Here is a 24,574-nt window from a genome sequence, read left to right on the forward strand (position 1 = left end):
CATACATATATTTTGTATTTCATAAAAATATAAAATATATGGCTGAGTGCAGTGGCTCACACCTGTAACCTCAGCACTTTGGGAGGCCAAGGCAGGTGGCTCACCTGAGGTCAGGGGTTTGAGACCTGGCCAACATGGTGAAACCCTGTCTTTACTAAAAATACAAAAATTAGCCAGGCATACTCCTGTAGTCGCAGCAACACAGGAGGCTGAGGCATGAGAATTGCTTGAACCCGGGAGGCAGAGGATACAGTGAGCCAAGATCGTGCCACCGCACTCCAGCCTGGGTGACAGAGTGAGACTCTGTCTCAAAATAAATAAAAATAAAAATATATAAAGTATATAAATCTAAAACTGGTCTTGATGAAGATACCTGGTAATAGAGCCAGAACATTCCAGTTGGTTTGTGAGAACTCTGCTCCTTGGAAGGCATTTCCCTTTTCTCAGGGTCTCCAGGGAGCTCCCCCTTGTCCATGCCGCCTTGTCCTCATGGTGCAGACTTTGCGTCAACATAACACTGGAAACACTTCCATCTCCAGGCTTCAGTGCAACTTCCTTTCCCTGGCTTCCCTTCCCTCGGTCCTTGATCCTCTCCTGGGACTGTAGATTCCATCAAGTCTTTACATCCAGCGCCCAGAGCTACAACCAGGACGCTGTCTTTTATTTTTAAACCTGTTTCCTTCCATGCATAAATTTCATTCAGTTCCGTGGCTTTAGCTGTTTAAACAGAGTAGCCAGAGTGGTCTTTCACAGCCTTACAGTCGTCAGTAGCGTGACACCTTCCACTTCCTCCCACTGAAAGGAGTGAAATGTGAATTTCTCACTGTGGCTCACAGTGCACTGCAGGACCTGTCCCCGGTCTTGAATCTTCATTCTTCTTTATTTGCTCACCAGTACTAAGTCAGATAAGTCGCCTTTTTATAAAGCCTATGAGCACGCGAAGCACCTTCAGTCTGGAGAGCTCTGGTGCTGGCCCTGCCACCCTGCTCTTCCCAAAGGCCTCCCATGGAACAGTCAGGAAAGGCCACTCTGAGGAAGGACCTCTGAGTCTAGAGTGGGCTTTCTTGAACGGCCACACCAGAACAGCTTCCACCATGCACGCAGGCACTACATTACCATTTCTTTCTTTTTTTTTTTTTTTTGAGACGGAGTCTCGCTCTGTTGCCCAGGCTGGAGTGCAGTAGTGCAGTCTTGGCTCACTGTAACCTCCACTTCTCAGGTTCAAGGGATTCTCCTGCTTCTGCCTCCTGAGTAGCTGGGATTACAGGCACTCGCCCACCCCACCACGCTTGGCTAATTTTTGTATTTTTAGTAGAGATGGGGTTTCACCATGTTGGCCAGGCTGGTCTCAAACTCCTGACTTCAAATGATCTACCCGCCCCAGCCTCCCAAAGTGCTTGGACTACAGGTGTGAGCCACCGCACCCAGCCCATTTCTAACCTTTTTATCAGGAGTTATTGTTAGGTTTACATGTTTATCAATTATCCCTCTCCACAGTATTCCTTGAGGGCAGGACTTGTTGTGCCAAAATGGTGCCTGGTGCATAGAGGATGCAAAATGTCTATTGTTTGACATGTGAACAAATTATAATAATATTATTTTAGAGACAGGGTCTCGGTCTGTCGCCCAGTCTGGAGTGCAGTGGCACGATTATAGCTCACTGCAGCGTTGAACTCCTGGGCTCAAGGAATCCTCCAGCTTCAGTCTCCCAAGGAGCTAGGACTACAAGTACGCTCCACCACGCCCAGGTAACTTTTAAAAAATTTTTATTTTTAGAGATAGAGTCTCGCTGTGTTGCCCAGGTTGGTCTCGAACTCCTGGGCTCAGGTGATCCTCCCGCCTGGTATCCCACGTGTCTGGGATTATAGGCATGAGCCACTGTGCCCAGACTGTAATATTAGACTGTGGGTCCCAAGTGTTACTCAGTGGTAGACAGGACTGTGTTTACAGCTTAGAGATGAAAGAAGCACGACTGAGTGGGGATTAGAGGGATGAAGACATATTTAAGAACCTTCTTTCCTAGGTTGGTGGAAGTGCTAAAGAACATTTCCAAAGGAGAGAAAAATCTTAGCTTTTCATTTTGGATTTAGTTGATCAGAGATGATCTTGGTTATCTCATTTTCACTGACCATCTCTACTAAAGCTCTGTGAGAAATAAATTAGAACTGTAGATGATAATGTCAAGAAAACTGTTTTTCTTACTTGGGTCACACTTCAGGGTACAACAAGTGAAGCATACTTGAAATATACTTTGAATATGCTTTATGCTTTCACTTGTACTCTGAAGTGTGTTTCATCTTTGAAAAAGGGCATTTTAGTGCCTGTGGAATTGCAAATAACAGGAAGAAGAAAAATGCCGTATTGGCTAGACTCCTTTAGTGTTCCTCATTTTTTAAAAATAGTAAGCTTTATTATTATAATGGAGTTCCATGCACTTGAAAATCAGATTCGATACCTACAATTTGAAGTTTGAGCTTCTAAAACAATCTCTACTCCCCCTCCTGGGGGTCCTACAGGAACGAGATCGTCATTTTTCCAACCAATCTTTGCCTCAGAGTTTGTTCTTACCAGGAAGTAAAGGGAGTGGGGAGGATTGTATATGTGAGCCAGGACTATATATGTGAGCCACCCTGCCCAACAAGACCCTATTTTTGAGGTGTTTAGATTAGCAGACATTCTTTAAGTAAGCATCTTTAATCCTTCATGGGCACTTGAGAAACTAATAACCATCATTTTGGATGAAGTGAGTATTATATCCTTTAAAATATATACTTATTTTTTTTGAGACGGAGTCTCGCTCTGTTGCCCGGGCTGGAGTACAATGGTGCGATCTCAGCTCACTGTAACCTCTGCCTCCCAGGTTCAAGCGATTCTCTTGCCTCAGCTTCCTGCGTAGCTGGGATTACAGGTGCCCGCCACCACGCCCAGCTAATTTTTGTATTTTTAGTAGAGATAGGGTTTTACCATGTTGGACAGGATGGTCTCAATCTCGTGATGTCGTGATCTGCCTGCCTTGGGCTCCCACAGTGTTGGGGTTACAGGCGTGAACCACCGTGCCCTGCCAAAATATATATGTATAATTTTCTTATATAAATATTTGAATAAGTTTTAACTATTATTATGTTGACTTTTTTAAATTTTTTTTATTTTTTGTGACAAGATCTCGCTCTGTTGCCCAGGTTGGAGTGCAGTGGAGTGATGATAGCTCTCTTAGGATCTTTGTTCTCTCAGACCTCCCCCGTCTTAACAGCTCTAGATGAGTCTCCCACATCTCATCTGAGACATGCTTTGTCATTCCACAGTTGTCTCGCCAGGGTCCTCCCTAAAGTGAGGAGTCCAGAAATGAGAGCGTTCCCCCTGGACTTGCAAATGGTGGAAGTGTTTCCTTCCTCATCTAAATGATCACGCTGCTGGCGCAGCCTGGGACCGCGCTTGGTGGGGCTTGTTTTTGAAAGGTGTTAGCTCATTGTGCTGTTGGTCAGGTAACATCACCAGGTTTTTTGTCTGTTGATACGCTTGTCACTGTACTACTGCTCTTTTATTATATGGTGTAATTGATGTGTGAAAATAATGAGGAACTTCAGATTCATTCCTAGAATTTTTTATCTTTGATATTGTTTTAACATTCCCAGGATATCAAGATCTTTCTGAGTAATTTTTTTTTAAATGCATATATTCTGGCCGTCCACATACTTCTAAAGCTGTAATCTCTCTGCATTTGAGAGTATTGGGATATTGAACATAATAAGGCCTACGGCAGAGCTCTATACCTGGAAGTAGACATCACTTGTCAAGCCAGAGTGACAGACCAACACATTTCAGTTCCATGTAGCCAGTACTACCTTCTCCACTCCACACTTCTCCCTCTTTCTACCAAAGAGTTTGTGGGAGACTGTGTTACATACATATATGGAAATAAAGTGGCACTGCGGCCAGGGCCTTCCTCTGTGTCACCAGCCACGCAAGCCTGAAGAGGGTGGATGTTGATGGCGGTGGCTGGACTGCCCTGCGCACACACTGGTGTGGCTATGGCCCTGTGTGAGGCATCCAGTGCTGGACTTAGCCGCACCTTTAAAGAAATACACAAGTACCCGGAACCTTCCTCTCCAGTTTTGAGTCTTGTGCTTCATTTTTATTTGCTAGTGCCTGTTAGTGCACCAGTTTCAATAGTCTGTGACCATTAAATGGTTGTGAAATAAGCAATATCAGATATTTAAATGTTTAGACAACATCAAGATAAAATCCAGAAAAATCCAGGTCCATTCATATGCCTAAAAGGAATCTGGATCAATAGTACAATATAGGAAGGGGGAAATAGTGATACTAATATGGCATAAAGACTTAGGACAGATAGTTAACATCGCTTAAGGGTGACAATGTGAAACAGCACAAAAACAAAACACCCCGAACGGTTTGGGGATCGGCATGGAAACCAAGCAGGTCATGTTTAATAAGACACTTCCTGAAACCGTTTGTCTCCCGTTTCCCACCTGTCATGAAAGATACTGAAACTGCTTTTTAGTTTAGTTTATTTGAGACAGATCTGAAACTCCTGGCCTCAAGTAATCCTCCTGCCTCAGTCACCCACATATGTTTTTATTCCAGTTTAGTTTGGAGACTTAAAACTTCTCTGAAACAGTTGCAATAATGCAGAAACTCACACTATCCTATCTAAACAAAGCCCCAGCCCCCAACCTGGGCTCTCTTTGATATTATTAGATGACACTTAGATTACTGTACTTGGTTCTGGATTTATTACTACTAGAAATGCAGTGACCAGTTGGAATTGTTTCAGAGAATAACATCAAAAATGATTTATGAGGAAGGATTAAAGGAGTTATTTATAGCTTCACCAAACAATGACTAAGAGAGCTGACTGTATAAGCATTCAAGGGATACCAGCACCGAGGAGGGAAGGATTGTTAGGGATGGTTTTGCTAAGGCAGTGGAGGGTCCTAGGGCCATAGTGATGAAATTAACAGAGAGGATGGTGACAGCTGACAGTGGGAAAATGGTTTACAGATAGCAAGGTACTCTTTTTTTTGAGATGGGCTCTTGTTCTGTCGCCCAGGCTGGAGTGCAATGGTGCTATCACAGCTCACTGTGGCCTCAACCTCTTGGGCTCAAGGGATCCTGCCATCCCAGCCTGCCTGTCTTTTTTTTTTTTTAAAAAAAAGGAGGGGGTGGATTTCTGTTACTTAAAAACAGGAAGTTAGACTGGGTGCGGCGGCTCACACCTTTATCTCAGCACTTTGAGGGCCAAGGCAGGCAGATCACTTGAGCTCAGGAGTTCGAGACCAGCCTGAGCAACATAATAAGACCCTTGTCTCTACTAAAAATTAAAAAAATAGTATTTGGGTGTGGTGACACATACCTGCCTCAAAAATAAAAATAAAAACAAAGTTTATGAGAATATAAAATAATCCAGTTAAGGACTAAGGAATAGAATGAGTCCTGTTTTTACCAGTCATTCCTTATATTTTGTTATGTTAAGTGGAAAAGAGGTACAAGTTGTGTAATGGAGGAATGATTATTATAAAAAAATACTTTTAATTAGAGTGTCCTTGACATTTTCAGACAAGAATGTTCAGTTCCCTCCCTCATGCAAAGATACACAGACCCATAACCGCAGAGAAGCTTTAATGAAAACCTGGATGCTTATTAACCTGTTCTTTGGAATCAGCAGGTTCTCAGGTGAAGATGTTATTGTTTTCCTGTTACTTTATCTTCATATTGTTTATCAAATGGAAATGAAAATGTTCCTGGATCTTTTTTTATAAGATGAAAGTCAACAGTTTATTCAGAAGGTTTAAAAACAAAGATATTCTTAAATTTACAAGATCTTTTGGTTTGAACATATTCATAAGGACTTATGTTTCTCATTTTTATGGAGATTTGTTTTTGTTTGTAATCAGTTTCTGTCTGAGTTCCAGAAATGCAAAAATACTGCACTGAAAGAGGTGGCAGCTGACAAAATTGCTGTCTTTGACCTTCTGATGCAAGTTTAGTAACTAATCTGGAAAATAATGAACTGCAATTAATGAAATCTGTACTCATATTCAAGTGTGTTTCTCAGACAGCACATAAAATAATTGAAGGAACTTCCTGCTCTCTAATTAGTTAGATTGAATTAATTTGGCATAATAGCTTTTTTTCATGTATCTAGAAGTTTGTGTTCAGATGAAGCTATTTATGTACTTCAAAGTTAGGAACTGTAAATGGCATCTTTGATGAATCTGGAGAATTAAAGAGTTAATGGTCAGATTTAATTTCCACTGTCAAAAGCACAGTCACACTGCTGGCCTGTCTTGATTTATGTGTCCGTCTCTTTTGGTTAGGGCTGCCTTATCAACAGCAGGGATATTTTTCTCCTATTTCAACATAGCCTCATGTGTGGTAGGTAGATAAAGGCTTGTGTAGAAAGAGCACGCCCCTGCCCATCTCTGATGCTAATTGAAAAGATGTCTGTGTAATTATCCATCTTTCATGACTGTGATTCTTTCTTATATAAAACAGGGAGAAACAAGCACAAATACTAATTCTTGCCTTGTACACAAGGATGCTGTTTTAAACTAGCCATACTTCCTTGATTAAATGAATTATGTAAACACGTATCCTTGTGTCTCAAGTAAAGGTTCAACATCCTAACTAAAAGAAGAAAACACTGCCGGGCACGGTGGCTCACGCTTGTAATCCCAGCACTTTGGGAGGCCGAGGTGGGCAGATCACGAGGTCAGGAGTTCGAGACCAGCCTGGCCAACACGATGAAACCCCATCTCTACTGATAAAAAACAAAAATTAGCTGGGCGTGGTGGCAGGCGCCTGTAATCCCAGCTACTCAGGAGGGTGAGGCAGGAGAATCGCTTGAACCCGGGAGGTGGAGGCTGCAGTAAGCTGAGATGGCACCACTGCATTCCAACCTGGGTGACAGAGCGATACTCCCATCTCAAAAAAAAAAAAAAAGTAAAGAAAACACATCTAGGCCTTGTTTCCCAGCCTCCATTTTTCTTAAACCTTCAGGTTATTTAAAAAATAACATATGAGCATTTTCTCTGTAGTTGAATACCGCCCATCTTAAGCAGCTATTGATATAGTGTGCTGCATTTCACTTGTTCTGGGGTTAACAAATAGTTTTTTTAAAAAAATTCAGGGCAATTGATTTCTCTTCAGTGTAGGGAGGATTTTTTAGGCAATCCTGTCATTGTTGTAAGACTCTTATCACTCTTTCAGTTTTCTAAAATCGTAGCATTTTGCTGTCTAGCCTCGCCCCATGCATTTATAGGTAATATAGTGGACATAGTTAGAGATGCCAGAGCTGTCTTCATAATCAGGTTTAGTAGCTGATCTGAAAAATAATGAAATTTAACTTAAATTCACTTCAGCAAGTAAGAGGGTTTCTGAGGCAGTAAAGAAGTCGATTGAAGAGGTGCATCTGCCAGCCATTTTTAAGGAATGGGCTTTGTTTTATTCTCTAGACCAAGGGTTGCCATACTTTATTTTATAAAGGGACAGATTGTAAATATTTTAGGATTTGCATGCCATGTGGTCTCTGTCAAAACTAGCCATAGACAGTATTAAACAAATAAGTCTGGCTGTGTTCTAGTAAAACTTGATAACCTGAAATTTGAATTTTACATAATTTTTATGTTATGAAACATTCTTTTGATTTGTTTCAATCTTAAGAATGTAAAAGCCATTTCTTATTTCATAGGGCATATTAAGTTGGTGACAGGCTGGATGAAGACTTTTTTTTTCTTTTTTTAGACAGGGTCTTGCTCTGTTGCCCAGGCTGGAGTGCAGTGGTGTGATCATGGCTCATTGCAGCTTTGACCTCCTGGGCTCAAGTGATCCTCCCATCTCAGTCTCCCAAATAGCTGAGACTACAGGTACACACCACCATGGCTGGCTAATTTTTAAATTTTAATTTTGTAGAGACGGGATCTCCCTATGTCACCCAGGCTGGTTTTGAACTGCTGTGCTCAAGCAGTCCTCCTGCTTCAGCCTCCCAAAGTGCTGGGATTGTGTGTGTGAGCCACCCCGCCCAACAAGGCCCTATTTTTAAAGCTTTTAGATTAGCGAACATTCTTTAAGCATCCTTAATCCTTCATGGGCACTTGAAAAACTAGTAACTCATTTTGGATGAAGTGAGCGTTATATCTTTTAAAATCTCTGTGTCTAATTTTCTTATATGAATGTTTAAATCAGTTTTAAGTATTATTATGTAGAAGTTTTTTGTTTTTTTTTTTAATTTACTTTTTCTGACAAGGTCTTGTTCTGTTGCCCAGGCTGGAGTGCAGTGGTGTGATCACAGCTCACTGCAGCCTTGAACTCCGGGGCACAAGTGATCCTCCTACCTCAGCTTCCCAAGTAGCTGGGACCACAGGAGTGTGCCACCATGCCTGGCTAATTAAAAAAAAAATTTTTTTTTATAAAAATGGGACCTTGGTATGTTGCCCAGGCTGTTATGTAGAAGTTTTTAAAGTAAACTGGCTAGATACTAAAAATCAGAAGCGATATCTTTTCTGGTAGCTCTGGAAATATTAGTATTTAAAATTTTATTTATGTAATACTTAGAATAAGTTAGACTATAATACATATCTAATGTCTTATAGACCACATGAATGGTATTATTCACTTATATCCAGTGATAAAATAATTTACTTGTTGATAGGAAAAATAGGCCTTTTAATTGTTTTGTGTAACCGAAATTAAATAGGAATATAAATGTTAGACCTTGAGTGCCTAGTTTTGAAGAGCACAGGGACTAGTTTTGCTCACACTGCATCCCCAGTGCCTACCACAGTCTTTAGAATGTAGTAGGTACCTGGTACATATTTGCGAATGAGTAAATTAATGAAATCTTAGTTTCTTTCTTTTGAAAGAAAATGGAATTCATCCTGGAATGACTTTGGGACTGATTCAGTTAATTCAAAACTTGTGATTTCTAGATCAGATGAAATTATTGACTGTTTAAAAATGTACTTTTAGTAAGCCAACTTAGAGATATCTAGGAAGACCAGACACAAAATTCCAATGAAGTACTTTACAAATGTGCCGAGAGCTTCCAGTGTACCTGGCACCACACCAGGAATTTTAATGCGCCATCTCAGCAACAGGACTGAGTTAGACAAGCACCATGCAATAGATATATAATGCGAGTCATGTATGTAACTTACAATTTCCTAGTAGCCACATTAAGGAAGTAAGAATACAGGTCAGATTATTTTTAATAACATTTGTTTAACCTAGTGTATTGAAAGTACTGTCATATCAACTGTAGTATAAAAAAAGATTGAGATATTCCCATCCTTCTTTCTGTACAAAGTCCTTGAAATCAGGTGCGTATTTTACATTTCTAGCACATTGCAATTCAGACACTAAAGTTCCGTCGGAAATACTTGATCTGCATTTAGAATTCATAAAATTTATGGTTGAAAAATCAGACCCACATGCCGAGGCTGTTCTAAACATACTTAAAACCGTTTCAGTTATATAACCAGTTAAGGTTGTACTTTATTAATTAAAATAAAAAATGGACTTCCTGAATCACATTAGCCTCATTCTCAGTGCTGGGTTACCACCAGGGGCCGGTGGCTGCCATGTCAGGGCCGCTGCCCTGTTGGGGAAATGGGGAGGGTGCGCACCTGTCTCTGGTTACAGAGCCTTGGGAGTGGCAGAACTGAGCTTCCCATTGAGAAAGCGAGGTTAAATGCTCAAATGTGACCATAAGAGATTTCGCTGACAGTGATTAAGAATAACCAAGTCATTGTATTTGTGGAATGAATGAATCAGTAGAGCGTTTGTAGGAGGGAAGGATCGAGCAGCAGAAATACACCATGTGGGACCTGCCAGCGTTTCCTCGTGTGCTGCAGTGGGAAATCCTGGCAGCTGCTACGCGGAGAGTGACATGGTCACTTCTGTTTTTCGGAAAGCTCCCTCTGGCTGCAGTTTGGAAAGTGGATTTGAAGAGAATGGAACTAGAAGACACTATTCGAGTGTGGGTAGAACCCTCAGCAGGGATTGTCACGTGGGTCAGAAACGCGCAGTCGCCTTCTGGTGTTGAGTCCGAGGCACTGCTTGGAGGGGTATGTGGCAGGCAGGGTCACGGTGGCTGTGGCGGGCATCAGCAGTCACCGGCCCGCCTCCCTGCTTAGAGAATTCATGTGGATGGGATCACCCCCTTGCAGACAGGTGTGGAAACCCAGAGGTGATGAGGTTTTTACACGAAAGTTACAATGCCAAGCCATGCATTTAAAATAACTACACCTGCCAACTGGACAAAAGTGCTGCTGCCGTCATGGCTCACACATTCCTCCAGATCAGCCTGTCAGGATCTAGAGCCTCCAGGTGCACAGGGTGGCTGCGTGTCCCGGTCACTGAAGGCCTCACGTGCCGGAGCCTGGATCACAGGCTCTAATCCAGGGCTGGACGTGTTCTCCCCGCTCGCCTCCCGGAACGCTTCATTTTCCTCTCTTCCAGGCCCCTGGTCAAGACAACCTTAGAAAAGTGTTTATATTGATTAGGTTATTACTGAGGCTTAATGTTTGGGTTGTACATGTCTTTTTTTTTTTTGGAAACTGGGTCTCATTCTGTCACCCAGGGTGGATTGCAGTGGCGTGATCATTGCTCACTGCAGCCTCGACCTTCTGGGCTCAAGTAATTCTCAGCTCCCAAGTAGTTCGTACTATAGGTGTGCACCACCATGCCCAGCTAATTTATTTTTTGTAGAGATGGAGTTTCTCCATGTTTTCCAGGCTGGTCTCGAACTCCTGGGCTCAAGGGATCCTCCTGCCTCAGCCTCCCAAAGTGCTGGGATTGCAGGCGCGAGAGTCACTGTGCACTGTGTCTGATTTGTATCCGTTGTGTATTACTTTCATCAGAACGTTTTTGGAGGTTAGCAGGTGTTTCTTTATATGCCCTTGCCCTGCTTCCTTTTGTTTCTTAGGTTTTTCACACTTCAGCAGCGGGAAGATGAAAGGTTGGCTACTAGTTATTTGTAATAAAAAATAAATCTTACATATCTTATATATTCCATTAAAAAATAATTTTCTATACTTGGATTTAAATCATTGGTTAGTATTTAAAACAAGACTTAGAGGATCGTATTAGTTTAAGCACCATTAAAAAATGACATTTAAGAATTTTTGAAATTCAGGATAAGGCGTGATTGTTAGCCATGAAAGGTTTATTTTCAAACAAGAAAAAATATGCATCAGAAAATTCAATGTTGGAGAAGTTCTGAAGTGATTATTTTTTTGCTTCAGCTGGGACCTCTTTTCCCCTTTACCTCCTCTGATGCCCGCATTTCAGAGTCTGTTCTATCCCACATTCCTATGTAACTGTACAATTTAGTCTTCTCTGTCACTTGCTAAGTAATTTATGCATTTGTTCATTCAACAAACACTGAGCTACTGTTTTATGTAAGGAAATACAAGGATGAATGAGACGTAGTCTGTCTCCTTCCAAGAGCCTGAAGTTTAGAGAAGCCCCTTTAGAGCCACATAAGCAGATGAAGAGCCAGTGCAGGATGATGTAGATACCATCACGTGTGAGTGTCTGCGGATGACACAGTGAAGCCAGTGGGCGCTGCTCCCTGCAGTTGCAGGAGAATTCGATCATGCTTGAGCAGAGACTTAGAAATGAGTCTGTATTCACTAGGTGGAACACGATTCCCCAGGGGGTGGAGTGGCATGAGGAAGGTTCTGGAAAAACCATCCATTGAGGGAATTCTGAGTGGAAAAGCCGTCCATTGAGGGAATTCTGAGTGGCCTAGTAGAGCAAGCAAGGCAAGGTGTGTCCCCTTGGAGATTTTGTATGTCATGTCAAAGGGTTAATTTTATTCTTCTTGGCAGAGGGGTCTCCAAAACAGCTTTTATTCCAGGTTTTGAAATTCTGATCTGATCTCCCGTGTGTTCATGTAGAATGTGAAAGCCAGAGTTAAAAAATAGCGCAATATGATTTAGAGCAGTGACTGGCACCTTTTCCCTGAAATATTTCTAAGCCGTTCTGTTGCCTGTAAGCTACTCATCTGTTCAGTTTCAGCAACGCTCAGTAGACAGTGTGATTGCAGGTTCAGCCAGCACTTGAGAACTTAGTCCTTTTCCATCTGTGTCACTCACTCATAGGGCCACGTGAACACATTTAACCATTAGGTAAGTGCTCTCTGAGCCTCGGTTTCTGTAGTGTGAAATGTAGATAATTATACTCATATTCACTTGCCTCATGGGACTTCTCCTTAATATTTATAGCTGCAAAATACTTCACAGTCATTTTTATTAATAGTTACCAGATGTGTCATAAGGATTAATGAACTTATGATCTGAAATGTTTTGAGCCCCTGAAACAGGAGGTGACTGCCTGTACGGGGGAGATGTAGAAGAGCATGAAGGTGCAGACAGACACTTGAAAATTTCAGCTATTACATGTGAAGGATGATGGCACAGTTACAGTCAGTTACAGTTTCAGTATTCTTGGTCGATATATTTGGCATCCTTAAAAAGTTGCTGAACTCATACCCAAGGCCTGTGCCAAAAGCCCCCCTCATGTGGTATTCACACCCGTTGTATTTATGACCCCTTCCTCCTCTGAATCCTCTTTTTTTTTTTTTTTTTTTGAGATGGAGTTTCGCTATCGTTGGCCAGGCTGGAGTGGTGCAATGGCACTATCTTGGCTCACTGCAACCTCTGCCTCCCAGGTTCAAGCAGTTCTCCTGCCTCAGCCTCCTGAGTAGCTAGGATTATAGGCATCTGCCGCCATGCCCTGTAATTTTTTTTTTTTTTCTTTGATTTTTAGTAGAGACAGGGTTTCACCATGTTGGCCAGGCTAGTCCGAAACTCCTGACCTCAGGTGATCCTCCTGTCTTGGCCTCCCAAACTGCTGGGATTACAGGCATGAGCCACTGTGCCCGGCCTCCTCCCTGCTTTTGAAGTTTCCATTCCGCTGTCACATTCCTTGATTTTAGTGATTTGCTCACGTGTTCCCCACCAATGAGGTTGCCCATTTGTTGAGAGCAAAGCCCATGCCTCTGATGTTTATGTTACCCAAGGCACCTGGTGCCATGCCCACCGCGTGGTAGGACCTGATGCAGTCTCTGTTGAGCTGAACTTTTTTACGTGGAGGGTGAGAACCAAAGTGGCAGGCAGTCCAGTCCCTGAGTCCATTTCAGCAAATATTTAATAAGCATCTATCTACTGGGTTTTTCTAATCACACTGGGTCCTGAAGGAAAGTGTAACTTGTTTGCATGTTCTATTTCAGAGGGCAGGAATCATGTGATCTTAGAAAAGGTTTCATGTTAGGCACTTAACATCCCATCCTTGGAGTATTTACATTTTTAGGCTTTAAGGGGAATAAACTTCACCGTAGTGGAAACAGTTGCTCCCCAATCTTGTCCACTTTTGGTAACATGTAGCTGAAGGATGCAAGTATTCTGGAGTTTGAGAAATGTTTTTGCTGCTTTTGTCATGAAATATACCCTTGAACACCCTCCCATTTGTGGGGACGTTAAATACTATGGGGAGAAAAATGAAGACACCAGCCCCGGCATGCGAGGACTGCCTGGCAGTGCGGGATGCACGCTTGAGCCTCACTTTCTTCTCTGGGAGGCCACAGGCGGGACCGTGGAGAGCAACAGCCGGGACAGAAGGAACTCAGTGCTGGGAGGGGCGCAGAGGAGAGTCTGTTCTGGTCAAGGAATTGAGGTGGAGGCTGAAGATCTTGTTCTTCTGGCCTTGTCATGTGCAGTGGCCTAACTGCCACTAGGGGACCCTCCCTCATTCTGTCCCACTGGTTGCTCACATAGTTTTCAATGGACCCTGGTCCTAGCTGTCCCTGACCTCAGACCACCGCAGGAGCACCCCAGTGTTTGCAGGGTAAAGTACCCATGCCTTTTGTTCATTTCCTTGGTCCTTCCACCTTTTTTCTTTTTTTCTTCTTTGACACAGGGTCTTGCTTTTTGCCCGGGCTGGAGTGTGGTGGTGTGATCATAGCTCACTGCAGCCTCCAACTCGTGGGCTTAAGTGATCCTTCTGCCTCAGCCTCCTGAGGAGCTAGGACTGCAGGTGTGCGCCACCACATCTGGCTCCAGTCCTTCCAGGTCTTTAAGCTTGATCGCTGCGTTTCCTCTCGAGTCCTCTCCACCGTGCCTTTTCTCGAGTCCTGCCACTGCCCCCTTACCTTCCACAGAATCAATTCCCTCTTATACTTTTCTTCCAAAAGCAGCCCCAAGGCACAAGTGGTCATAGTGGTGGCCTTTGGTGAAGCGAGGCTCTTCCATGCTTGTAAACATGGTGGGCACCCTGCTGAGCGGACTGGCTTCTTCTGGGGCTCTTCTCCCTATGGCTGGAGTCCAGGCTTCCCAGTAGGAAGGCCTGGGCAGTCCGACTGCACGCCTGCAGGCTCTGTCTAGAAGGCCTGACTCCGTCGAGGCCTCAGGTGCCCAGACACACAAGAGCCAAAGCACCAGGACTGCCAAGGGCTGGGAGGAAGGAGGCGGGAGAGGTGGAGTCCACACCTCTGGGCAGTTGAAGTTCAGTAACCGAGCAGCCACCAGCTGTGCCCTGTGGACCCAACAAGGAAGAAGCCCGACCTGCGGCTGTCCTGGCAGAATGGAGTCCTCGTGAGGCCCAGCATGTGAGGCCAGGCCCAGTTCCTGCAGCTGGGGAGTTGGGAGGGTGAGGGGCAGAAGTGGCGTGTTCCTAGCTTCTTCCGGGATGAGCACATCTGTTCAGCTGCTTGTGTGTCCCACAGCCACTCCGCAGCAAAGAATGATGCTCTGGTTCCTTCTCTCCCCCAGCCTTCCCTTTTCCTGGTTCTCATGATTCTTTCCTCTCGCTCTTTAATGTTCCCTGGCCCATGTGTCCACAGGTCACCAGGCCCTTTCCTGTGGCTCTTATCTCCTCACCCCTGCTCTGTTGCTGGAATTGCATTACTGATCTGCTTCTTTGGACTTTAAATATTCTTCTGGTCAGGTTGTGTCCCCGCCTGGTCAGTCTCTCTGGCTTTCAGCTGTCTTCTTGATTTGCTCAGGACTCAGTGGGGACCCCCTTCCTCTCCTGAGTAGGGTTAGTTTCCAATGCCCAGGGCCTCCTGCATACCTGCGCCTGCCATCTTGGGCTCTGGGTTTGTGCTCCAGCCAGCCTGGCCTCCTTCCTCCTCCCCTCCTGTGACTACACTCCTTCCTCTCCCCAGCCATCAGGGCCTGGCGTGGCTTTCACCTCCTGCCGGAAGTCTTTCTGGAGCTCTCCTGTCTCAATGTTTGTCTGTACAGGCCCAGTCCTCGGTTCACATGTGCATATGTGATCGGAGGGAGGGAGGGAGTGTCACATGTGTCTAAGTGCACCACGTGTGTTGGTGATCTTGGCATGCGGCCTGTTTCCCTGGCTGGAGGAGTAGCCCCTGGCTGGGTCCCTTGTTCCTTGGAGGGTGTGGAGCCCCTCGCACTTGCTCACCTGATGGGCCGATTCCCCTCGGGCAGGTCCTGGCCCTCCAGCCTGTGCAGCGGAAGCCTCTCCGCTACCCCTGTTCTGTCCTCTCGACCCCTGACCTGCGCACTTGCCTCCTCAGCCCGTGCCCCGCATCATGGTGCAGGCAGCTGGCCCGGACGTCAGGGTGACCAGGATGGAGGAGGTGAGTCAGTCGGGCCAGGGATGGCCACCCCGCCTACAGCGAGCGGGTGGCCCTGATGCTGAAACGGTTGAGTCCACACCCACGGTTTTTGATGTTAGCATTCCTGTTTTGGTAATTAGCTATAATATAGGTCACTGCCTTTTCCCTCTCTATTTTCCTTGTTACACTTTTCTATTTTCAACTTGTTAATCATATGATTGCTAAACTTTTAGGTGCTTGACTGCTAATGTAGTCTGCTGCCTTAATAGCCCACAGCTAGGCAGAGGAGATTTCTATAAACAGAACAATCTCCTCCTTCTAAATGTTTGCTTAATTCTCAGTTTTATATTTCATTCTGATTCATGATATCAGCGTGAAAAGGCGAATGCTGAACTGGGGAGAAAATAGTCTCTTATGATCTCCCACAGATCAACAGCACTTCTCATCTTATGAACAGCAAATCTATTTTCTCCCACTGCGCTTTCATTCTCTTAGGAAATGCTCTATCTTCTTAGGAAAATTTTCTTTATTAAAACAACAGCAACAGAGGCACAATAATTGAAAGAATATTCAGATCTCCATGAATTTACTTGTATCTGAACGACCCTTTAACTATCCCAGTGTACGCTGGGCATTCACGAATTTGCTGTGGATGGGATGGGGTGCCCCCTCCCCCCGGAGTGGTGCTGGTCTCTTTGCTGAGGCAGGTTTGAGCATCCCCGGTCAGCGGGACGGTCAGAGCAGGCCCCTTGCCAGTGAAGGCAGTAGCTTCTGTGGTTCATCATGGTAGTTTTCCAAGCTTGGACTTTTCCAGAAATCTCCAGAAATGTCTCCTTCAGTGGCAAGGGTATAATCCAGAGAAGGCACCTGGGTTTCAACTCGCAAATCAACTCCAGTCGAATGGGGGCGTGGCCTGGAGTGCTAGTCAGTGCTTTCCACCATCCTGCTCCCTCCTTTGTTGACACTGCAGCTCTGCCCCCAATTCCTGCCTTTTTACTTCGAGCAGCCTTGGATAAGGGCTTTCCCCTCTGGAGGCCTGTTGTAGAATAATGTGATGATCCTTCCAGCCCAGCCCAAGCCAGTGACTTCCGTGGAAGCCAATGGGATGATGATACTTGCAAATCTGAGGCATGCAGCTGGCCTCATCCTGGGACAGCCTGACCTGGCCGGCCCTTAGCGCCGGGTGCTGAAGTGACAGTGGCTGGCCTCACGCGGGGTGGGGGCAGGGAACAGAAGCCATTTCAGGACCCTGGTTACCATTCAGATTCCCGGCTCTCGTAGTTTTGCATATTCTTCCCTGCTAGGTCAGTGATATTAAAACTAAAATATAAGAGAATAAATAAAAAACATGGACAATGTGCAAAGGAAAAATGATTGAAGGATTGCCTAATCTTTTAGAGTATTTATGCTGGTGACAGTTATTGATCTATTGGATTGAGTAAATTTTGCAGCCTAGAGATTCATCACAAAAATGGGCTGTTAATCTCAAGAGGTGCCGTTAATTTCACACCCTGAAAGTGTGGCTGGTGGGGAAAAGAGGGCCCTTGGAAACGGGAATATAAATGACAGTTCCTGGGAAAACGCATGATTTATCAAGCCGCTGAGGTAAGCCAAGTAACTGTAAGAGACTTATAGATCTCAGCCGCTTCCCCGTTCAAATAAATCCTGTATTTCAAATGGAAAATGACCATTCCTGTAATATAAATAATTTTTCCGTAAATATCGGAAAACATATTTCTTTTGGATAGCAGTGCTCTCCACCCCACCAATCTCATTCCCTGTTCCCGTCTTCTCCTTTTCTTCGGTCACTGTGAACAGGAATAGAAAGATGATCTGGCAGCTTCTTCACATGGTTTCCGTTATAGACGAAAGAATACCCCAGAAACAGTAGGATTGGGGCAAGCGGTGGCTACTATCCCCCATGAGATGTGGGCATTGCATGTGTGTGTGTGTCCTCTGCCTGGGTGACTCAGACAGAGTGACCGACATGAGGAGAGCAGCTGGCCTCACTTGGTGGCTTCTCCCTGGGGGCTGCTTCCTGGCCTCTCTCCAGGGTCCGAGGCCCCCCCAGCCCCTGACATGGCACCTGCTTTCCATAGCAGCCAGAATAGCAGCCTTGGAGAGAAAGGGCCACGGACCACAGGGAGCCTTTGTCTCCCTCCTCGTCTGCCTCTTCATCCCCCTCCTCGCCTCTCTCCTCACCCCCCTGCCGCCTTGCCCAGGATGCCCAGCCAGGCTGCAGGCCTGTGGCTCCTTGTTGGTGCCTGAGCTGGCCAGGCTGTGCTGAGCATGTTCCAGTCCTCCAATGAGATCATTGTTTAGGTTTTGCCGGAGAAAACAGTGCTCCTCTGGCCTCTTTAGTGACTCAGTCTCTTCGTGAGGTCAGGGGTGGGCAGGGCCTTTGTCTCCATGGGAGGAAAGCTCTCGCCCTAGCAGAGTTTTGGTGTGCACCTACTGTGTGCTGCCCTCTGTGGCAAGGGGTCTTGGTCTTAGTAGCATGCTGGCCCTGCATGGCAGGCGCTGGATTCTATTCTGTATGAAAGGTAAAAAGTAGATGGGGCAGGGGCTGTGGCCATGGTCAGTGTTCTTGATCCTGGGCACACAGCACAGGGCCTGCAGAGTGCACCATCGGCCCCTCAACCTTTGTCACTTTGGAAGCCAGGGCCACGCAGCCCTAAGTGGCAGAACCAGTGTGGGAACCAGGCCTGGCCGGGTCCCAGCCATGCTCTTTTATTTATTTATTTTGTGGGGATGGGGTTTCACTATGTGGCCCAGGCTGTTCTTGAACTCCTGGGCTCAAGTGATCTTCCGCCTTGCCCTCCATAAGCACTGGGGTTACAGGCTGAGCCAGTGCCCCTGACCTTATGCTCTTTTCCAAGTCATCGCTGCCTGTTTGGATTGTGTTGGGAAGTTTTCTGTTCTCAGTCCCTGCTTCCCCCTGTCCCGCTGCAGGCTCAGCCAGAGATGGGTGCTGACGTGCTGGTGCAGACGATGGGGGCCCCAGCCTTGAAGATCTGCGACAAACCCGCCAAAGTGCCTTCCCCACCGCCTGTCATAGCTGTCACAGCGGTCACCCCGGCCCCGGAGGCACAGGACGGGCCCCCCAGCCCCCTGAGTGAAGCCTCTAGCGGCTACTTCTCCCACAGCGTCTCCACCGCGACCCTGTCGGACGCCCTGGGCCCAGGCCTGGACGCTGCGGCCCCGCCCGGCTCCATGCCCACCGCCCCTGAGGCCGAGCCCCAGGCGCCCATCAGCCGCCCCCCGCCGCCCACGGCCGCCTCTGCCGAGGAGCCCCCTGGCCCCCAGCAGCTCGTGAGCCCTGGCCAGGAGCGCCCGGACCTCGAGGCCCCGGCGCCCGGCTCCCCCTTCCGCGTCCGGAGGGTGCGGGCCTCGGAGCTGCGCTCCTTCTCGCGCATGCTGGCCGGGGACCCCGGCTGCTCCCCAGGGGCTGAGGGGGACGCGTCGGCCACGGGCGCTGGGGGGCAGGCCCTGGCCTCTGATTCCGAGGAAGCTGAGGAGGTCCCAGAGTGGCTCCGAGAGGGCGAGTTCGTCACCGTGGGCGCCCACAAAACAGGCGTGGTGAGATACGTGGGGCCCGCTGACTTCCAGGAGGGCACGTGGGTCGGCGTGGAGCTCGACCTGCCCTCAGGTGGGTACCGGGCACTCCGGGCTCCAGGGCGATGCCGGGGGTCGGGGGAGGCAGGAGCGTGGCCGACCTGAGAGGGGACAGGGTCCAGGCAGGAGAGGAGGAGCCGGGAGGCAGCGGATTGGCTGAAGCTGCAGGAGTGGCTGGGCCTGCGGGGGTGAAGCTGGGGGCAGGGCTAGTCCCTGGAGATGGCGTGGAAGATTCCTGATCATTTTGGCTACGAAGATGCTGTACCCATCCCCCCTGTTGCCATGGCTGCCCCTGCTCCTTTTGTTCTGGTCTCCCCCGCCCTTGGCTCTCCCTGGACTCTGCTTTCTCATCCTTCACCTTAGAGCATCTCTGCTTTGCCCTTGGAGGAGGCTCTTCCTCACCCCATCCGGACACATCTCGCTGGCCTCTGACTCGCCATCATTTGGCAGTTTTGCCAGTTTCCACTTCATAGATTCAGCAAAAGAACCATTCTCCCGCCACCCAGCCCAGGCCTGGGTCCAGATGGAGAAGGGTCTGTTCCCCCACGGGTCAGACCAGCTGTGCCTTAGTGGCTGACCTGTACCTGCGTTTCCGCAAGGCACTCCCCAGGGCCTGTCACCTCCTACCTGAAGCTGCAGGATGGGCTGTGCATCCTTGGTCACCACTGCTCACTGTCGTGGGAGGCGGTCACTCCATGCCCTGGCCACATTCATTTAGTTCCTGCCAGACAGTGGCCAGTGTCTGAGTGCTGACTGTGCAGGACCTGTGCCAGGGGGGTGGCAGTGTGGGCACATGGCCTCTGCAGAGATGAGGGAGGTGTAGGGGGGAGTCTGCAGCTGGGCTGCCCTCCATGTCACCCTCTCCTTCCCCCACAGGTAAGAATGACGGTTCCATCGGCGGGAAGCAGTACTTCAGGTGTAACCCCGGCTACGGGCTGCTGGTCAGGCCCAACCGGGTCCGCAGAGCCACGGGCCCCGTGCGGCGGCGCAGCACAGGGCTCCGGCTGGGTGTCTCAGAGGCCCGCCGGAGCGCCACTCTCTCAGGCTCCGCCACCAACCTGGCCTCGCTGACAGCTGCCCTGGCCAAGGCCGACAGGAGCCACAAGAACCCTGAGAACCGGAAATCCTGGGCCAACTGAGCCGCTGCCTCAGAGCGAACTCTTCTTGGGGTGCCCAGCCCCTTTTGAGCCCTGCCATTGACAGCCCTGGGGAGCCAGGAGCCTGGTGGCCTCTTCCCCAGGGGCGGGGCAATGAATGCTTTTTGCACGACACAGAGCTGGTGACCTCCCTGGGCCTCTGGAAGCTTTGTTTCTTCTCTGCCTGGGGAAAGTGGGGGCCTCAGCTGTACCTCCTCAAGTGGATGGAAGGTTCTGGGTGCCCGCAGGGGCTGGGGGATGCTAGGACTGAGGCCCTGGGTGGTGCAGCACCTGGCCATCTTGCTGTGTGCCTGTGCCTGGGGCCTTATGTTGCTCTTTCTATCATTTCCATTCTGGTGGCCCCACTAATGTCTTAACCTAAACCATAGTTGTAACCAGTGCCTTTCCTCCCCACTGGAGGGCAAGCCCCCCCTGCCACCTAGGATGTCCTGGCTCACTCCTCAAGCCCCCCAGCCTCCCACCCTGGTCCCAGGTTCCTGCAAGTGCCTCTGGGGACCCCCCAGCCTCCCACCCTGGTCCCAGGTTCCACAAGTGCCTCTGGAGGGCCCTGGACTCTGGCAGATGGCCCTGGTGCCCCAGGCGGGGGCCGAGGGCCTGAGCCCCCCATCCCTCCTCTGCCAGGGTTTCTTAGTGATTTCTTTCTGGGTGTTTTGGCATCTTTACACCTGAAAAGTCTCTTATGTTTGCCGTTTATTCCCTTCACAGAAGGCTTGGAATGTATTTATTTATATTTATTTTTTCAAAATCCGAAATCATTTGCGAGCCGCAATCGTCGTCTGCCTGTGTATGGGGGCCCAGGGCCTGCCTTGCACGTTGCGGCCTCTCTGGCCATTGCAGAGCTGCTGGCCTCCTGCCCGGGTGGAGGGTCCTGGGGGCAGCAGAGGATAAAGCCCCCTCCTCACGTCACTCTATTGCGGATCCACAGTGGCCTTACTCTTAACTTGGATGAAAGCAAAAACCTGGGAGAATGATGTGCTTCTGTAGTCGGTGACAAAGGAAGAGGCATTGCTACTTTATTTGGTGCACTTTTGGTTTCTAGGAAGGTCTTTGGATCATTTTAACTTCTTGGCAACTCCCAGACCCTGAGAGTATAGGGCTGGGACTTGGCGGCTGGGCGGGTACAGGGAGTGTGCCTGGTTTGTGTCCGGACCCTGGCAGCAGCTGCGCCCCCAGGCCCACTGTGCATGGTGCGGGCGACACAGCCGGAAGCTTCCAGGGTGGCCTCCACCTCCTTGCTGGGGCACTTCTGCTCCTGGAGCCTTTGGTGGCAGGTTTGTGGGGTGGCGGTTAGTGTCTGTGTGTGGAAGGCCACCAATCTAGGGACAGGAGCCCTGGGTCAGGATTCATACAGCCACTCTTGGAGCTGGTTTCTAGTTCTCATGTTTAGACAACACCTAGAAAGCGCTGTGGAAGCCTCGTTCTCCAGGGTCTTGAAGCCTCCAACGGAGTGGCCTCCATGGTGGGCCTGTCCCAGCCCTGGCTGCGAGGACAGGTTGTCTTTTTCTCCCCAGTTGCTGTGAGGGACACGAAGGCCGAGGCCGGGCTGGCAGAGGGCCTGGCCCCTGCGGGGAGGCACTCCCTGCAGGGCTCTCCCTGTTCTTAGCCAGAGTTTCGAGGGAACCCTGTGGCACCTGTCCCTGGATGAAGAGCTGTCACCTCTGCCTTGCCCTTTAACTCAACCCGCTTCCCAGCACAGCAGCTTTCTTTTTAAAACCCGTTTCACTGAGAAGTTGGTTTCTGGGTCTGCTGGTGTCACTGTGGCCTGGGTGAGAGGCCGGCACTGCTGTTGCCCTGAGGGGGAGCCCCTGGGCCGTGTAGTGGGGACGCTCTGGGAATGGCGGTTGGGCAGTGTGGGTGGGACCTGGAACTTCGTGGTGGCTGAGCCATCCACCCAGCAGTGGCCTCCTGTGGCACCGTCTCGGGAAAGTCCTGGGGGACGGGTGTGCCGTGCTTTTTACCATCGGTTTGACTCACAGTGGAGTAGAACGAGCCAGAGTTCCTGATTGGAGCAGGTGGACTTGGGCCCAGGCCCTGTTCACTCTTGCTTCTCGGTGCAGACTAATGTCAGCTTGTGGCTGGGAAAGAGGGACGTGCAGCGCCGTGGTCGCTAAGGCATTGAGCCCCGCCAACCCGGGCCAGCGATGGCAGGAGGTGCGGTCTCAAGAGTGGTGGGCCAGGACGGGCTGGCCTCCGTCTTCTAGTCTGCACTTCTTGCCTCCCTGACCAGCATACTCTCCTCCCAAGAATGCCTGCCCGCCTACCTGCCTTAGGACTCCTGAAGCGCTCCTGGAATGCCCCAGGAGTGGCACCTGAGTGCGGGTTGGCCCGCAGATGGCACCCGAGGTCGGGAAGGGCAGTAACCGCACACATGGTGCTGTCAGAGATGGGGATGGGAGATGCTTCTGGGGGCTCTGCCTCCCCACTGTGTGCCTAGAACGTCCCTGGCCCTGCCCCGCCACTTCCCTTGGGCCCTTGTGAAGGACGGAGGCTCCAGGGTGAGAAGGCTCACTTCTGCCCAGGGCCCTGCGTCCGGCAGCAGAGGGGACAGGGGCAGGCGTGTGACTGGAGTCCCGGGTGCTCAGGCCTGACCAGAGGGAGTGGGAGGGCGGAGCTGAGGAGGGGAAGGTGTTTCTGGTCCCACCAAGGTGGGCCTTGTGTGTTCAATAAGAGAACGGAGCTGGGACGGTGACCGGTGGAGGTGTTCAGATCCCCCCGTTACTTCCTAGCATTTTCTCCTCTTGCCTTAAAAGTTCCCTGTATGTGAAACAGGAAGTCCTGAGTGTGTGTGTGTGTGGCTGTGTGCACGCACACAAGACGGGAGTGACCCTGTGCTTCCTGCCCGATACTGACCCATTGAACCCCAAAGCATCTTTCTCCGCAGAGTCCGCGGTGCCTTCCTGGTGGGCTGCTGACACTAATGGTGTTGGGGGGGTCTTAGAACAGCTTCTCTATGTGTGGATTCGTGTAAATGCGAGGAGTTCACATATAAAGAAGTGACTTTGATTCTGGGATTATATTGATTTGGTACACAGTAAATGGGAGTTTAAAAAATCCAAAGACTGTAATGACTTGTAAAGACTCTTAATGATTTGTATCATGTAATGAACTAAACCACCTGTAATTTTGTACCATATATGTCTTTCCATCAAATGACCAACAGCTTCTCAATAAAACCAGATGATTTCTCACCTGCATCATGTCTGAGGTCACTCTTGTTGCTTCTCTTTCCCCTGACCCCAACATAGGGTTTTGGGGCTCCTGGCAGGCCATCCTGTCATGGTGTAGCCTTGTTCTCAGCAAAGGTGGTGGTGGGGCTTTTCCAGACGGAGACTGGGAGGAGGAGGATCAGGGAACAGCAGCGGGCCATGCTCGCCTCTCCAGCCCATGGACTCCAGAGGCCGAACTCTTCATGATTTGGACCAAAGAGCCCAGGGAGGCCTCCTGGTTCCGAGTCATCTTTCCTTGTTTGGACTTAAGCCCCTTACAGAAGCCAGGAACTATGGAAACTTTCTGGGGCCCTTCGACCCCAGGTAAGTGGTGCTACTGGGAGACAGGTGACCTGGTAAGGACTGTCCTTGGCTCTCAGGCATGACTCCACTGTCTGCCGTGACCTTCGTGTTAGTCCCCACACTGGACCTCCCCTTTCCCTCCAACTGGGGTGAGAGGACTTCTTTCCCCGCTGCAGAGGTGGGCAGCCTCTGGCAGGGCTTCTGTAACAAGGGGTTTTGGGAAGTGGGGGATCATGGTTGCGGGGCTGACATTGGTGTTGCCGGGACCTGCTCGCCAACGAGGCCTGCGTTCTGCAACCACCCTGCCCAGCTGTGCCGTGTGGGCCTAGAACGGTACTGAGGATGCTGGGTCCAGCCTTTGAGTCAGGTAAGGTGACCTCGCTCCCTTCCGTTCACCAGTGGATTCCCACTCAGCCACAGGGCCCCAGCCCAGTACCAGTGAGGGATGCCCGCAGCCAGTACACATTCCCACAAGGACACAGAGGCACTTCTGGCCCTGTATAAAACTTTTCTTGCTGTGCCAGTGAATCAGTTGGCCCTTGGATATGAAATACACTTGCAAGTGGAGGGCTCAGCCACTCCGAGGGCCGACGAGAGCTGTCCATCAGCCAGCACAGCCAGGCAGGGCTGGGTTACATTCCTCAGTGTAGAAGAACGCTCGGAGACAAGCGCTGCTGAATAATGACAGA

The 24,574-nt window shown here is 48.9% G+C and overlaps 2 protein-coding genes across 9 annotated transcripts in view; one reads left to right on the forward strand and one right to left on the reverse strand.

The window, feature by feature from the left end:
- KIF13B (kinesin family member 13B) overlaps positions 1-23,570 on the forward strand; it is a 194,916-nt gene extending 171,346 nt beyond the window's left edge. For 3 of the 6 annotated variants that reach the window (XM_050802406.1, XM_050802407.1, XM_050802411.1), the window contains 3 exons: positions 15,563-15,625; positions 18,557-19,253; positions 20,096-23,570. In XM_050802406.1, the coding sequence (XP_050658363.1) occupies positions 15,563-15,625; positions 18,557-19,253; positions 20,096-20,358 (1,023 nt within the window). In that variant the 3' untranslated portion in view covers positions 20,359-23,570. Of the gene's footprint in view, positions 1-15,562; positions 15,626-18,556; positions 19,254-19,582 lie in introns of all 6 variants that reach the window. The other 3 variants (XM_050802408.1, XM_050802409.1, XM_050802410.1) reach the window with 2 other exon arrangements.
- Positions 1-24,574, reverse strand: part of DCTN6 (dynactin subunit 6) — a 1,120,059-nt gene that overhangs the window by 1,094,924 nt on the left and 561 nt on the right. Inside the window, exon 1 of one of the 3 annotated variants that reach the window (XM_050802571.1) lies at positions 20,782-20,785. The exons of the other annotated variants lie outside the window; for them this stretch is intronic. The gene's annotated coding sequence lies outside the window, so the exon portion shown is untranslated. Of the gene's footprint in view, positions 1-20,781; positions 20,786-24,574 lie in introns of those variants that run through there. 3 annotated transcript variants of the gene reach the window in all.

The sequence above is a fragment of the Macaca thibetana genome, chromosome 8, assembly GCF_024542745.1.
Source record: "Macaca thibetana thibetana isolate TM-01 chromosome 8, ASM2454274v1, whole genome shotgun sequence".
NCBI classification, from domain to species: Eukaryota; Metazoa; Chordata; class Mammalia; order Primates; family Cercopithecidae; genus Macaca; species Macaca thibetana.